The sequence below is a fragment of the Chiloscyllium plagiosum genome, chromosome 15, assembly GCF_004010195.1.
Source record: "Chiloscyllium plagiosum isolate BGI_BamShark_2017 chromosome 15, ASM401019v2, whole genome shotgun sequence".
Classification (NCBI taxonomy): Eukaryota; Metazoa; Chordata; class Chondrichthyes; order Orectolobiformes; family Hemiscylliidae; genus Chiloscyllium; species Chiloscyllium plagiosum.
In genome coordinates, this window is record NC_057724.1 from 16,154,699 (window position 1) to 16,168,851 (window position 14,153).

General features: G+C 41.3%; 1 protein-coding gene across 4 annotated transcripts in view; it reads right to left on the reverse strand.

Moving 5' to 3' along the window:
• urp1 (urotensin-related peptide 1) overlaps positions 1–11,265 on the reverse strand; it is a 17,410-nt gene extending 6,145 nt beyond the window's left edge. The window contains exons 1-3 of one of the 4 annotated variants that reach the window (XM_043704478.1): positions 9,894–11,265; positions 3,618–3,767; positions 1,761–1,795 (exon numbers count right to left, since the gene is read on the reverse strand). In XM_043704478.1, the coding sequence (XP_043560413.1) occupies positions 1,761–1,795; positions 3,618–3,767; positions 9,894–9,993 (285 nt within the window). In that variant the 5' untranslated portion in view covers positions 9,994–11,265. Of the gene's footprint in view, positions 1–772; positions 1,013–1,760; positions 1,796–2,994; positions 3,594–3,617; positions 3,768–8,878; positions 8,904–9,893 lie in introns of those variants that run through there. The other 3 variants (XR_006313751.1, XR_006313750.1, XR_006313752.1) reach the window with 3 other exon arrangements.
• Positions 11,266–14,153: the final 2,888 nt, after the last annotated feature.

Here is a 14,153-nt window from a genome sequence, read left to right on the forward strand (position 1 = left end):
GGTGGGGGAGGGGAAATGAGGAAACTGGTGAAGTCCGGGTTCATCCCTTGTGGTTGGAAGGTTCCTAGGCGGAAGATGAGGCGCTCTTCCTCCAACCGTCGTTTTGTTGTGGTCTGGCGATGGAGGAGTCCAAAGACCTGCATATCCTTGGTGGAGTGGGAGGGGGAATTGAAATGTTGAGCCACAAGGTGGTTGGGTTGGTTGGTCCGGGTGTCCCAGAGGTGTTCCCTGGATGCTGCCTGACCTGCTGCGCTTTTCCAGCAACACATTTTCAGCTATAACCTGGTGTTGTGTGATTTTTAACTTTGTACACCCCAGTCCAACACCGGCATCTCCGACTCATTTATGAAGTTACTTTTGAAATGCTGTTACTTAGTAATACATACAACAGCCAATTTGTGCCCAGTATCTCATTAAAAGTGCAGCACCATCAGCACCTCTGCAATCACTTCACTGAAGCATCAGCTTGCATTATATGGTGAAGTCCTGAAGTGCAGTTTAAACCTACATTATCCAGCTGATGTTAACCACCCAGTTTAACGACTAACCACTCAATGAAACAGTCACTAATTAGGAAGACTGAAAATCCTGTCAGATAGTTAAAAGTTCTCAATATCTTTTGATCAGGTAATAATAACTAAATGCCTAATAACATATCAAGCTGATGCTAGGAAAGACAACTAAATAATCAAACTTGAAATTAGAAGCAATATTCAAGATACGGTCGTGTACCTTTCAACATAAGCTCAGGACATATTATGCAGCCACTTACATTACTTTGTTGAAATGTAGTTGTTGTTACAAATTTGGAAGTATGGCAACCAATTTGCACACTAAACAGTTCTATAAACAGCAAAAAGATAATGACTGGATAATGCTATTTTAGCGTTAGTTCAGGGATGAATATTAGCCAGGACAACAGAAAGAATTCTCCTGCTCTCCTTTAAAACAGTGCTGCAGGATCACTATACGTCCACTTGAGGTGACAAACAGGACCTTTGTTAAATATACAAACGAATGCAAGTCTGAAAGTGCTGTGCCTCCTAATCATGTGCTAAAATGCCATCCAGCATTGCATGGTGGGGAGTAATTTGATCACTCGTTCTTTTAATTCACATTTTTTAAAAGCACATCCTGAATCCAAATAGATTCAAATCCTGATCTTTGTGGAGGTTTACTCTAAGGTTGTCCATAGGCAGTAAATTAATGATTAAACAGATCCTCAAATTAAAGTTGTCAGTGAAGTTATGTTATACCACCATCTACTGGTCATTCTATAAGAAGCAAGGTGGCTATTTTATGATTAAAACAGTGGAGAATGGTTTAGTCAGATTATGAACTTAATGAGAAATCCCATTGTGCTTCATTGTCAGACCAAATCTGATGATAGTTCACATAATTAGATGTTATAACAGGTGACCAAAAGCTACGAGCTGGTTTTAAGACATTGGATTTAAAGGAGGAGAAAGATATTGTGAAAAATTGAGAGGAGGATGTCAGGGTTTAAATCCTAGACAGCTGTAAGTATAGCCATTAATTTCACAGCAATGAAAACACGAGGTCAGATCTGAAGGCTTATAGTGTTGTTTGTCTGGATAAGTTTACGAAAATAAAGATAGACAAGAAGATGGAGGAAGATGAAATGTGAATTTTTAATCAAAGGGTTGAACAGGCAGTGGCAGGCCATTAATCAGGAGGAAAACAGAGTAAGGAATATAAAAAAAACTCACCAATTAAAGTGAATTTATCCGAACACTTACCAGTTTGGTATTATCTCCAAGTGGCTCTACAGTTTCTGTAAACAATTAAAGCAATATATTAGTTCAGGGTTATTGAAGCAAGGTTTATCATCAGTACTCCTGAAATCATGGCAGAAAAATGTGTTGCTGGAAAAGCGCAGCAGGTCAGGCAGCATCCAAGGAGCAGGAGAATCGACGTTTCGGGCAAAAGCCCTTCATCAGGAATAGAGGCAGGAAGCCTCCAGGGTGGAGAGATAAATTGAGGGGGCTTGGGAGAAGGTAGCAAAGAGTACCATTGGTGAATGGGGGTGGAGATGGAGGTGATAGGTCAGACGGAAGGGTGAAGCGGATAGGTGGGAAGGAAGATAGGCAGATAGGGCAGGTCATGGGGACAGTGCTGAGCTGGAAGTTTGGAACTGGGGTACGGTGGGGGGAGGGGAAATGAGGTTCAGTGCATGGTTGAAGAGCTTCAGGGCAGAGGAGATGACCTGGGGGTTGCAGTGAGAGAGAGAGACTCCTGAGATTCTTGTGGAGACAGGAGAACCTCTTCAAGGTAGGCATCCTTGCAAGAGGATTATAGTAAGGTTAAAATCAACAAAGGTTAAACTCTGCTTTCCAGCATCTGCAGTCCTCACTTTTGCCTGCGTACATTTGAATGTAAGTTTCAGAACCATGTCTGCAGCTTTTTTATGAAAAAAATTGAACATGTTTTCACTCTTCAAAGATGTTTCTGAATATTTCATTTTAGCTATTCTCAGTTTTATAGATCAGCCATTTCTCATGCACCCCTATATCCCAGGTAGAGTCATCATTATCCATTCTCACTCTCTCTTCTCAGAAGGGCATGATACAGCAATCAAAGATGGCTTGAGGCATGAGAAAGGACAGGTTAGGGGGTGGGGAAGAGAAGGGAGAGAGAATGGATGGGGGACAGAGGAAACAGACAGGATTACAGAGGTTGGGGGCAAGAGAAAGACTGGAGGGACAGGGTGGGGGCATGGAGAGAATGGATACGGGGCAGTGGGTGGTGAGAGACAGCACAAATCCCACATTCACCCTGGTATCAGTGTTCCACAAACTGGAACTCACTCCTCCCATAGCAGACATAGGGCAATCATTTCTCAATATAGAATCATACAGCCCCGACAGGCCATTCAGCCTATCAAATTCACACTGACCTTCTGAACAGCATTCCACTCAGACCCACCCACTCACATTGCAGGCCTGCAGTTCCCCATAGCTAACGCACCCTAACCTGCTTATCCGATCCATCCTAAACTTGCAGGTCTTTGGACTTTGGGAGGAAGCCAGAGCACCCAGAGGTAGCCCGCACAGACACAAGGAGGAAGAATGTGCCAAACTCCACACAGTCACCCGAGGCTGGAATTGAAAAAGGGTCCCTGGCACTGTGAGGCAGCGGTGCTAACCATTAAGCCACCATACCGCCCAGAGCTTAGTCTTTGTAGCTTCTAACTTCTCAGCAGAGGCTCTCTCCTCCTGACATTGTTGGGCCACACCCGCTGCAACCTCCCTTTCCCACTTCTCCGACCCCGAGCACATCAGTTCCCGAGTCCTGGCAGTTCCTGAAATCATGGCATAGTGCCGGTCATTCCCAGAATAATGCTCGTGGGAATTTTACTTGGATAAGACTTTGTTAAACAAAAATGATTTATTCAGGCAAATGAGTTACAAAACTCATGGAGAGGATTAGAAGGTTCATACTGGTCTTTTGTTTTCTTTGCTGGTTTCTAGCCAATGTAAACACCATGACTTATTTCTGCAAGAATAACTTTCAAAAGAAAAACAAACTATTTCTGTGAAATTGAAAGGAAATGGCCCAATAAGGTAGCAGTGAATTGGTAAGAAGGTATTTCTTACCTTGCTGAAGACCAGCTCCTCCCAGATCAAGCAACGTCTCCTCTTGCTTTGGAAGGACAGAATACAGGTTGGACATTCTTTTAGCTCCAAGAGAGGAAATGTCATTTGACAAAAATCCAACCGCACCCTCAGTCATTTTGGGGTCAAATTCTGTTGAATATCAGTGCAAAGTAAAACTAACAGCTGTCAACTATATAAGCTGCATCATCTTTGCAGATTGCTATTCTATTTTCTGCAAAACAGATTGTCCGTCTTTTATGCTGACACTTAACCCAAACACCAGCTTGTTAATATTTCATAGAAAAACCCATTTCTTTTCATCAGGGGAGATTACACCTAAAGCTGTCAATTTGCTTTGTTAGATGGGTGGGCTTGAAGTATGTCAGTCAAATCAGTTGGAGAGTGTTGTGACTTTCATCATCAAAGCACACAAATTAAAACAGACAATTTTTACATCTTTTTATCTAATAATTGCAGTTGGTTGTATTCAAGTCCCTCTATGGCCTCATGCCTCACACTCACCTGGAGGAAGTTTCTTGTTGAAAAATGACAAGTTCCTAAAAGCTAAATGTTCTGATTAGATTAGATTCCCTACAGTGTGGAAACAGGCCTTTTGGCCCAACAAGTCCATTCCAACCCTCTGAAGAGCAACCCACTCCCCTCTGACTAATGCACCTAACACTGTGGGCAATTTAGCATGGCCAATGCACCTGGCCTGCACATCTTTGGAGTGTGGGAGGAAACCGGAGCACCCGGAGGAAACATACACAGATACAGGGAGAATGTGCAAACTCCACACAGACAGTCGTTCAAGGCTGAAATCGAACCTGGGACCCTGGTGCTGTGAGGCAGCAGTGCTAACCACCACCATGCTTATTAAAGGAAAGGAAAACCACCAACAAAACAAAGTATTTTAATATAACACATTTTCATGTGGGTTTTACCTCCAGTTAGTTTATTTTATGTGGTAAAGGTTTATGGCTGACCTTCATAACATGAGAAACAAGGCATGGATGTTGTGGAATTGAGGAATCCCACAGCTATCTTATACATACAGTCATTACATTCTTCAGGCACTTCAGCTTTTGTGCTAACATGAAGCTATTGTGTTACACAGACCAGCATGCTTCTTGTATTATGTCATGCTTCAAGTGATCCCCAGTAAAATGGCGTATACCCTCAGGTCAAATGTTTTGATTGCATCGTTAGCATTATCTCTTAAAGAAATAGTGACATATTTACCATGAAACATAAATGGCATCTCCCTTTTTCCAAAGATAAAAATATGTCAAAGAGATGTACATGGTTTTATATAGGTACATATTGTCAACTCAGTAATTACACAAAGTGGTAAAACAGAGTTTACAAGATTAATATTTCAAACTTTAATGAAATATCTTTCACGCTGAACTCATCCTGATCCTAGGAAACATTGTATACCTGTCTGAATGGTTCATGATTTCTTCTGTTGAACCTGTTTAGTAATTTGGTTGGTTTGCTGCTACGAGCTGTCACTCAACATCACTGCACAATAATCATCATTAGAGTGCTGCTCCTCTCTTGCTGCATGCGTTGTGCATACTGTACAATAGGTCTGGTCTCTGTTCATTCGCAAGGCAGCACTGTGATGAGAAAATACTTCATGTCACCTGGGCTGGTTACATATTTTAGAAACCCTTGCTGGTATCTAAATTTTGGGAATTGGTTTTGTTTACGCTCTCTGACCAGTGCACAGTTCTGGCAGTTGTGTAAATACCTGCTTTTTGAATATCTCTTTAATTTTAAATTGTTTTTGAAGAAGAATGTACTGAATCTCATTGGTTACTGATCAAAATCCTTTGCATATGCCTTCTGTGCATAAGTTGCATTGCAGATCATAACCCTATCTCCATGGGTTTGTATGAAAATGCAACAATGCAATGTAAAAATCTTGCATTCTAATGTAATACTTCACGATCATTGATTTGATGGTATGAACTTTACATTCTGCTAGACCTTCTGAGTGAGGGTAGAGGGATGATGATATGCTACAAATCTTCTCAAAACTCGCTATGATATGCTATCAGACACCATCCATTCTGGAATACTGAATAAACTGAAAATACCACTTACCATGTCAGCAATGGTCACATATGTTGCTAAATTGTCAAACAATGATAAACTTAGAAAAATAACCCATCAAATAAGTGTAATAATCCTTGTGCACTGTAAATACCTCTGTTGCTACTTTCATTCAAGATAGAATGGAAAACATATGCATGTCAAGGACTGCTCGGTTACTGGATATGTTCGGACTGGCTCACAGCCATTCATTAACCATTGAATATTCTGATTCATACTTGGAACCACGTAACAAAATACATCAGTATTGTGACATGGCTAATGCAATTTTTTTTGTTGGTTTCGTCAATTAGCAGCTGGAAGATAATCACTTGCCATTCAGATAAGTATGATGGGTTAGCTTCCAATGCTAGACGGCCACAAGGAAGCCTTCCAACTGTGCAAAATGCGCAACCTGCCAGTACAGATAAGAGACAGAGTGCATACTTCAAGATGGAAGTGCCCAGTCTGCACTTCTGAAATTAAAAAGTGGTCACAGCTCACAAATCCACTAATATTGAGGGGAAACCCCTTCATGTGTAAGTCGGCAGCCACTGTTGTGGTCATTCTTCAGGAGTAAAGTTGGCTGATGGGAATGGCTTAAAGTTCTTCAGGAAGTACTAGCCTCCCAGTCTCCTCCCTCAGAGAGTGTTTTGGAAGATTGGAGGATGCCCTGCTGACTGGAAGATTTCAGTCTGGGGTTTGACTTGCCTCAGTTAGCTACCCAGCATGTGTGAATAGTGAGTTGTCTCCACTTGACTATTTAACAACAGTCCAAAGGCCGGACTGCAAAAGCAGGAATTTCTTGGCACAATCCACCTCCATTCCTGCATCTGGTGGGAATCCAAAATTCTGCCTAATGTCTTTGTGATAGAATAGCCATGGGGAAATTAAAACAGCAAAGTAATTGGTTTGAGCTTATTTTCAAACTGCCTCAACAAAATACAAAGAGAAAAATAGTTAATTCCAAGAGGACGCTTCCTTTTTTTATGAATTAAAACTGTCGGATGTTGGACATGGATTTATGTTGCTCAACTCAAGTACCACTTAACATCAAGTGTCTCATGTCAGCATCAATTATTTTCAGATAATTTAAGTAATATCTGTAAATTGTATTCACTGCAATCGCAGAGAGAAAGTGAGGACTGCAGATGCTGGGGATCAGAGCTGAAAAATGTGTTGCTGGAAAAGCGCAGCAGGTCAGGCAGCATCCAAGAAGCAGAAGAATCGACGTTTCGGGCATAAGCTGAACAAGGGCTTATGCCCGAAACGTCGATTCTCCTGCTCCTTGGATGCTGCCTGACCTGCTGCGCTTTTCCAGCAACACATTTTTCAGCTTCTTGGCTGCAATCGCAGTCAGTCCATTTCAAATTCACAGACACTTTCATATCAACAGAAAAATACTTCTAATTGATTTCAAAAGTCAAGAAATGTCTGAGAAAATAAGTGACTATAAACACTAATTAATCTGTAGTTGATTAACTGAGGATGCTATTACATGTATTTCTGTGGCTTTAAAGGGGCAAGTTAAATTTCAACACAGCTGCACTTAAAAATTTTGCATCATTTAGTACAATAACTCTGTTATTGGAATCAAAATTATTTAGATTTATAATGGAGTCTTTCCTCACATTAACATATCCAATTATTTCACAATCTATGTGCTACTTTTAAAGTGTATGCATTGATGTGAGGTAGGTAAACAAAGCAATCAGTTTACAAACAACAGGGTCCCATGCAAAATGATGACATAGATGACTAAACTATCTATTACAGTAATGTTAGTTGGCGAGTTAATATTGGTTTGGACACCTGGGAGATCAGTGCTTTTCTCATCTGTGCCAGGACATCATGCATATCCAATTTAAGAGGTAGATTATGGGGTTTCCATTTGAAGTCTGATCTGAAAGACAACAACATTTTGTACCCTGGCACCTACCTTTAGCTGGTCAATGGAGCAGCACATCAGATCTGACAGTTTAATTAAGAAAGTTAAGACACAAGTATAACATGATGAAATCTACGTTATCATCACAAGCATCTGTACACAAATATTAATGAAGAGAAAAACACAATCTGAAATGTATGGAAATATGTAATCACTAAATTTATCAGTTGTGCTCCAGTATGGTTTAATTATTATGCTGTGTTGCTTAACATGAGTAGAGTTGCAGTCATGTGTTTAACATATTAAACTTCTGAGGAATTTTACATTAGAAATCAAATATTGAGCAAGTTTGGAACTGTTCAGTAAATTTCTAATTGAGGGCTGCGCCCTAGTCAGTGTACGTCATCCCAGTACCTTAGAGCTGAACCTTTGCCAATTCTGTTGATACATTAAATAAACCAAGAGGAATACTTGTAGTTTGAAGAATAAAATCAACTTTCAAATCAGTCAGATAATAAGTGAACAGACATATTACAGAACATGCTTGTTATACAGAAGTGTATCAACTGAATAAGGTTATTGGAAGTGGTGGACATTGTTTAGTGCTTTATGGAATAAGATATGTAGGTAAAAGGTGAGGTCAACACAGTTCTACTGGACAATAGAGCTTCTCAGTGATTACAGAGAGATGATTAATCATGGTGTAACCTTAGGGTACCATGTCTCAAGTGAGATTGCGAAAGTCGGGTCTTCATGTTGACATCAGTCATTATGGGAATTAAACCTGTTCTGTTGGCATCATTTTGTATCACAAGCCAGCCATCCAGCCAACTTAGATACTTGAACCCCTACATGTAGGTAATATCAATGCGAAATGTATTTTGAAAAATTCAATGCCTCCACCAAAGAAGTATGAAAACATAAGAAATGTATGTGTCTATATGAGTTAATTCCTGTGTAATAGAGCCACGCATATTGTCTACTTCTGAGTTGTATATTGTGGAGGCAGCAGCCATGGTATGGAGGCAGCAGACATGGCACGGTGGCTCAATAGTTAGCATCACTGCCTCACAGCACCAGGGACCCGGGTTTGATTCCACCCTTGTGTGAAGTTTGCACATTCTCCTTGTGTCTGTGTGGATTTTCTCAGATGTTCTGGTTCCCTCCCACAGTCCAAAGAAATGCAAGTTAGGTGGATTGGTCATGCTAAATTGCTCATAGTGTTCAAGGATTTGCAGGTTAGGTGGAATTTATATCGGGAATACAAAGTTACCTGGATAGGGTAAGGGGTGGGTCTGGCTGGGATGCTCTTCAGAGAATCAGTATGGGCTGAATGGCCTGCTTCCACACTGTAAGAATTATAAGAGAAGACTTTGTGAATGTCTACATGGTTCAACAATAATCCCCTTTCCTATTAAACAAAATATTTGAAGATAAAGCAACAATTAGAATGGTTCCAAGGAAGATGGACTTCCTATCTGTGGAGAAATTAAAAATTTTGATATTGTTCTCTTTAAAGCAGAAAAAGCTAAAGAGAGATTCAATAAAGCTGTACAAAATCTTGAGGGACTTGAAGAAAGCATATAGGAAGGAATTGATTACATGGGTGGCTCAACCAGAGGACATGGATTTAATGTCATTGGCAAAACAACCAGAGGGAGAAGTGAAGAAGTATTTTTAATGCAGAGTGTAGGTATGGTCTGTAATACATTAATGCAGGGATGAAAAGCAGATACAACAGTAACCTTTAAAAGAGAATTGGTTACACACGTGATGAATTTTGGAAAGGTTAGGGGATTATGTGTCTTTTTTGAATGTGGGTTGGAGTATAATATATCACAGATTATTACAGGGGAAAGAAGACTACTTTGATGCTGCTCGCTCTTAACAGAAGAATATTTTATCCCTAATCTTAGGTTAGTTTATTCCATTTGTTATGTAAGTCCTTCTTCTCATTAAACTACAATTTCCAGTACTTAGATTTATTTTCTGTCATGACATTATCTGACACTTGTTGCTCAAAAGAATTACGTACATTTTGTCACTTTTGAATTGATGACATTGGGAAAATGTGTTCATTGTCTGGCCATTTCCAGGACCCGGACTTCCATTCAACCTACAAACATTGGATGGAGGTCATTGCCTTGTCAGACTCTGGTGTCCTTTGGTCCAGTTGCTCATGAATTAATAGGATACAGTTGATGTAACAAAAGGCAGACAAAAAAAGAACTAAAAGCATATCTAAAAGTTACCTTCTACAGTCATGGTTCTGGAGGCATTCCACTTACCTTCTTGTATCCTGGAGTTCTCAGGAAAAACTGGGAGAGCTTTCAATTGACCGGCTGCCGACAGAACTGCCAGAGCATAGATGAGCGTCCAGGTGAACATGATGTCTCTGCTGAGTCTCAGCTCCTCAGTGCACAGTTTTAAACTCTCTGGAGTCAATCAATCTTTGGTGGCTATTTTGTCATGTCACCCTTTGCTGCTTGCTTTTGCTCTCGTCCCTTCTGTAATTAATGTTAGTGACAGGATCAGATACCAGAACCTTCATGGAAAGTGATCAATGTTTGAAAGCTCGTGTTACCACTGCTTGAACAGGAAGAGTTCATAAATATTGACAGATTCATATAATTCTTGTCTTATGTTTGCTCTGACCTGTGTTGGAGATTGCTTTTATATTTTTACTGATAAACTAACTGGTACCAAAAGAACAGAATACACGATGTGGGATATATGAAAACAAAAAGGGAAAAGCAACTCATTTCTTAAAAAGTAAATGAGGTCAATCATTCAGATATGTAATACTTTTACAGGAATTCCATTCAGCAATGCACATTTCTAAAAGGATTTTAACCTAATGTAATGAATTACAGAATAAAATTTCATTTAAAAAATCATGTAACTGGTTGTTGTAAAACATGAATCTGTTAACCATTAAATATGCATTGCAAGATAAATATTGGCGTTTCTATGCTATGGTGAGCTAAATAACATCTAGACTTCTATTAACAGTTACTGTCATTATCGTTCAATGATTAATTGTCCATCTATTGAAGTATTCATATTTTACCCCTCACACTACTGTGCACAAAATGAAGCAATAGTTTGGCAATAAGGATTAAGATATCTCCGCTCAATTTAGAACCTTGGAACATGAGAACGGCCTGTTTAATTCCAGGACCTCATTTCATAGTCCCAAATGAACTTCCCAATCTGAATGTGCTGTCAATCTTTATCTGGCATTTGGGGGTGGAAAGTTGAATTTTGTGTGACAGGAGGTGGCCTCTTCAGGATGTTGGTGCGGGGCATGTCATAAGAAGGTGAAATCTGGACATTAAGTGGTAAGAAGGAATAGAAGTGAAGATGTTTCTTTTGCTCTTCATTGCCCTTGGAAAACCCTTAAAATATATAGATATAACAAACTGTTCCCTCTGGATTCACTCTAATTGTTGTCTCTTCATGGTAGTTCTGGATAAAATAGCTCTGGGAACTTGTAGCAACCTACTGGCTGCTAAAATACAGATAGATTGCTAACTTAGCCAAACAGCAAAGGATGCTGGGTACATTGGCCAAGTAAAAGTCTGAAATCACAAACCCACACACCAGACACAGTGCAAACACAGCACTCATTTGTTTCACTAATGTCCTTTAGGGAAAGAAACTGCCATCCTTACCTGGTCTGGCCTACATGTGACTCCAGACTCACAGCAACGTGGTTGATTCTTAACTGCCCTCTGGGCAATTAAGGATGGCAATCAATGCTGGCCTAGCCAGCGATGCCCTCATCCTCTGAATGAATAAAAAAAGCCAGATGCTATTCCTCTAAACCCTTCCTATTCATATACCCATCCAGATGCCTTTGTAATTGTAGCAGCCTCCACCACTTTATCTGGCAGCTCATTCCATACACACATCACCCTCTACATGAAAGAATTTCCCCTTAGGTCCCTTTTAAATCTTTCCCCTCTCACCCTAAACCAATGCCCTCTAGTTCTGGACTCTCCGACCTCAGGGAAAATACTTTGTCTATTTATCCTATCCATGCCGCTAATTATTTTATAAACCTCTATAATGTCACCCCATAGCCTCCGACACTCCAGGGAAAACAGCCCCAGCCTATTCAGCCTCTCCCTATAGCTCAAATCCTCCAACCCTGGCAATCCTTGGAAATCTTTCCTGAACCCATTCAAGTTTCACAACATCCTTCCGATAAGAAGGAGACCAGAATTGCATACAATGATGGAAAAAAGCAATAGCGAACACTTGTTCAACCACATTAATGTATGTACATTATAGACAATAAATGCTAACAGCCTGCACTAAACTTGTGTTAGACGCGCATTTGGCTTGAGCTTCTAAATGATATTCCTACTGAAATAACTCATCATCCTTTATTTAAAAATGCATAGCCTTTGAAATTAGCACTGTGTCTCAGTAAGTCAGGCATTCATTATTCTCAATACCTTGGCGTTGACTCGTTTATCTCAGCCAGAACCCCCTGATTGGACCAGAATAAGTGCCCCACTCAGGGAACTCATACTCTGTGAGGTCCAGCTGGCTGATCTCAGCACAAGCATTGCACCTATATGGTGGCAAGTGGTGACCAGAGCCAGAAAACGGCAGTGAATGCCAACAAGATGTCTGAGGCAAAACCCAGTAACACCATTGAAAATAGGAGCAGGAGGAGACCATTCAGCCCTTTGAGCCTGTTCCACTATTCAATGTGAGCGTGACTGACCATCCAACTCAGTCCCCTGTTTCCATTTTCTCCCCATATCTGTTGATCCCTGTCGCTGTAAGTAGTGGGTGAAGTAGTCCCAGGTTAGACCAGCGATCACACCACTGCAAAGGGAAAACACACCAGGACGTTCCAGGAAATGGCGCAGAGAGCACCAGAGAAGGATTTCGGTTTGAAAGAGCAATTCATTCCTCCGTACCTGACCCAAGAACATTCTGGAATGAAGAGGGTCCAAGCAGGTTGAGCAAGGGCAGAGCAGGTATAACCCCCCGTTCAAGCCTTTCATTCATCTAAAAGGATGCAGTGTCAAAAGTGTGTCATGGTAACAACAGAAGGAAAATGCAGAAAAAGTACCAACTGCCAAGTCACAGTTTTGTCAGAAGGATTTGAATGGCTGCAAAAGATTACTAGTCAATTAGTCAACCTGCCCAGCTTAGTAGAAATTAGCCTCAAAACCAAAGGTCAGCTTCAGGCAACATTAAAACACAAAGGCAAAGGGTAGAATCTGAGAAGGCCCTGAACAACAAGAAAGTTGGGAAAATTGTGTGAAAAGTCAAGTGAGGCCATTCTCAACATTGGGAGCAGTGGTTTCTGGACATTGAGATGCGATTCTCATGAGGGGGAAACAAGAATCCTGCTGACAGGGATAATTACTCATTATCACCCTACTAAACACCAAATCTCACCTCCTCAATATGCATGTTATTATTCTACCAGATACTGGATGAAAAGTAAATGCCAAGAATACCAACATGAATACCAGAGCCTCCAGGTCACCACTTCATCCTCCAGACATCTTGCTTGGGCGTATTTTACCAATATCTCAGGGCATACTACACACACCCCACATCCACGGACCCCAGCATCTGACACATGCCAGTTTCTCCACAGCATCACAGCACATTTCTATTTGACCTACAGTACACTTCTGCATTTCAGTGGAGTGCGCTCTGCTGCAAGGATGCCTTGCATCTTAGATCAGACACCCAGCTCACGGATTGGACCAGCCTACATCACATGGATGCTTGTGCATCGCCTATTTACTTAGCACTTATCGAGATGCCCACAGAATCCATGCCTCGTCTTTTCACACTTTAAGGCTCACAACGCCCTGCATGGCTTGGCCTGTTAGTGCAGACACCAAGTGGGCAGCTTTTCATGGCTGCCAGCAGTCATCGGTCAAGGGGATAGACATCTTGCTGTATGGCTCACTGCTATATCTATCTCACATATGAAGGCAACATATGCAGCAATCATACTGCTTGTGCTGCAAGAAAATGGCACCTCTTGTCTCAAATACTAAGGGGAGAAAGTGAGGTCTGCAGATGCTGGAGATCAGAGCTGAAAATGTGTTGCTGGAACACCTGCTGCGCTGTTCCAGCAACACATTTCAGCTCAAATACTAAGGGGGTGATCCTCCCAGAAGTCCAGGGAGGCACCCATCAGTCAGGGGGCCCTAGTGCTGTAAATCAATGATGGTCTCCAATATCAGTACAGGAACTTGGACACAGTCATTTTGGTGCCAGGGGAAGTCAGGGTCAGAGCATCAGTAACTCTACAGTGCAGTGAGTGGGCACAGTCTGCACTGTGGGTCCAGTGTAACCAATCTGGGGAGTGGTAGCAACATAGTTAGAGATTTTAGTCAGGGTTTTGGGGTCTCAGAGTTTGTGGCTGTCCAGTCAAGTCACTCAATGGATCGGGGCACAGGGGCGGTCTGCCCATTAACAGTCAAGGAGATTGCCAGGGGCCACTGCTGTGGGAGGGAGGCTGGATAACTTAATTGTGTGCATTTTGAGACTGAATGTTGGAA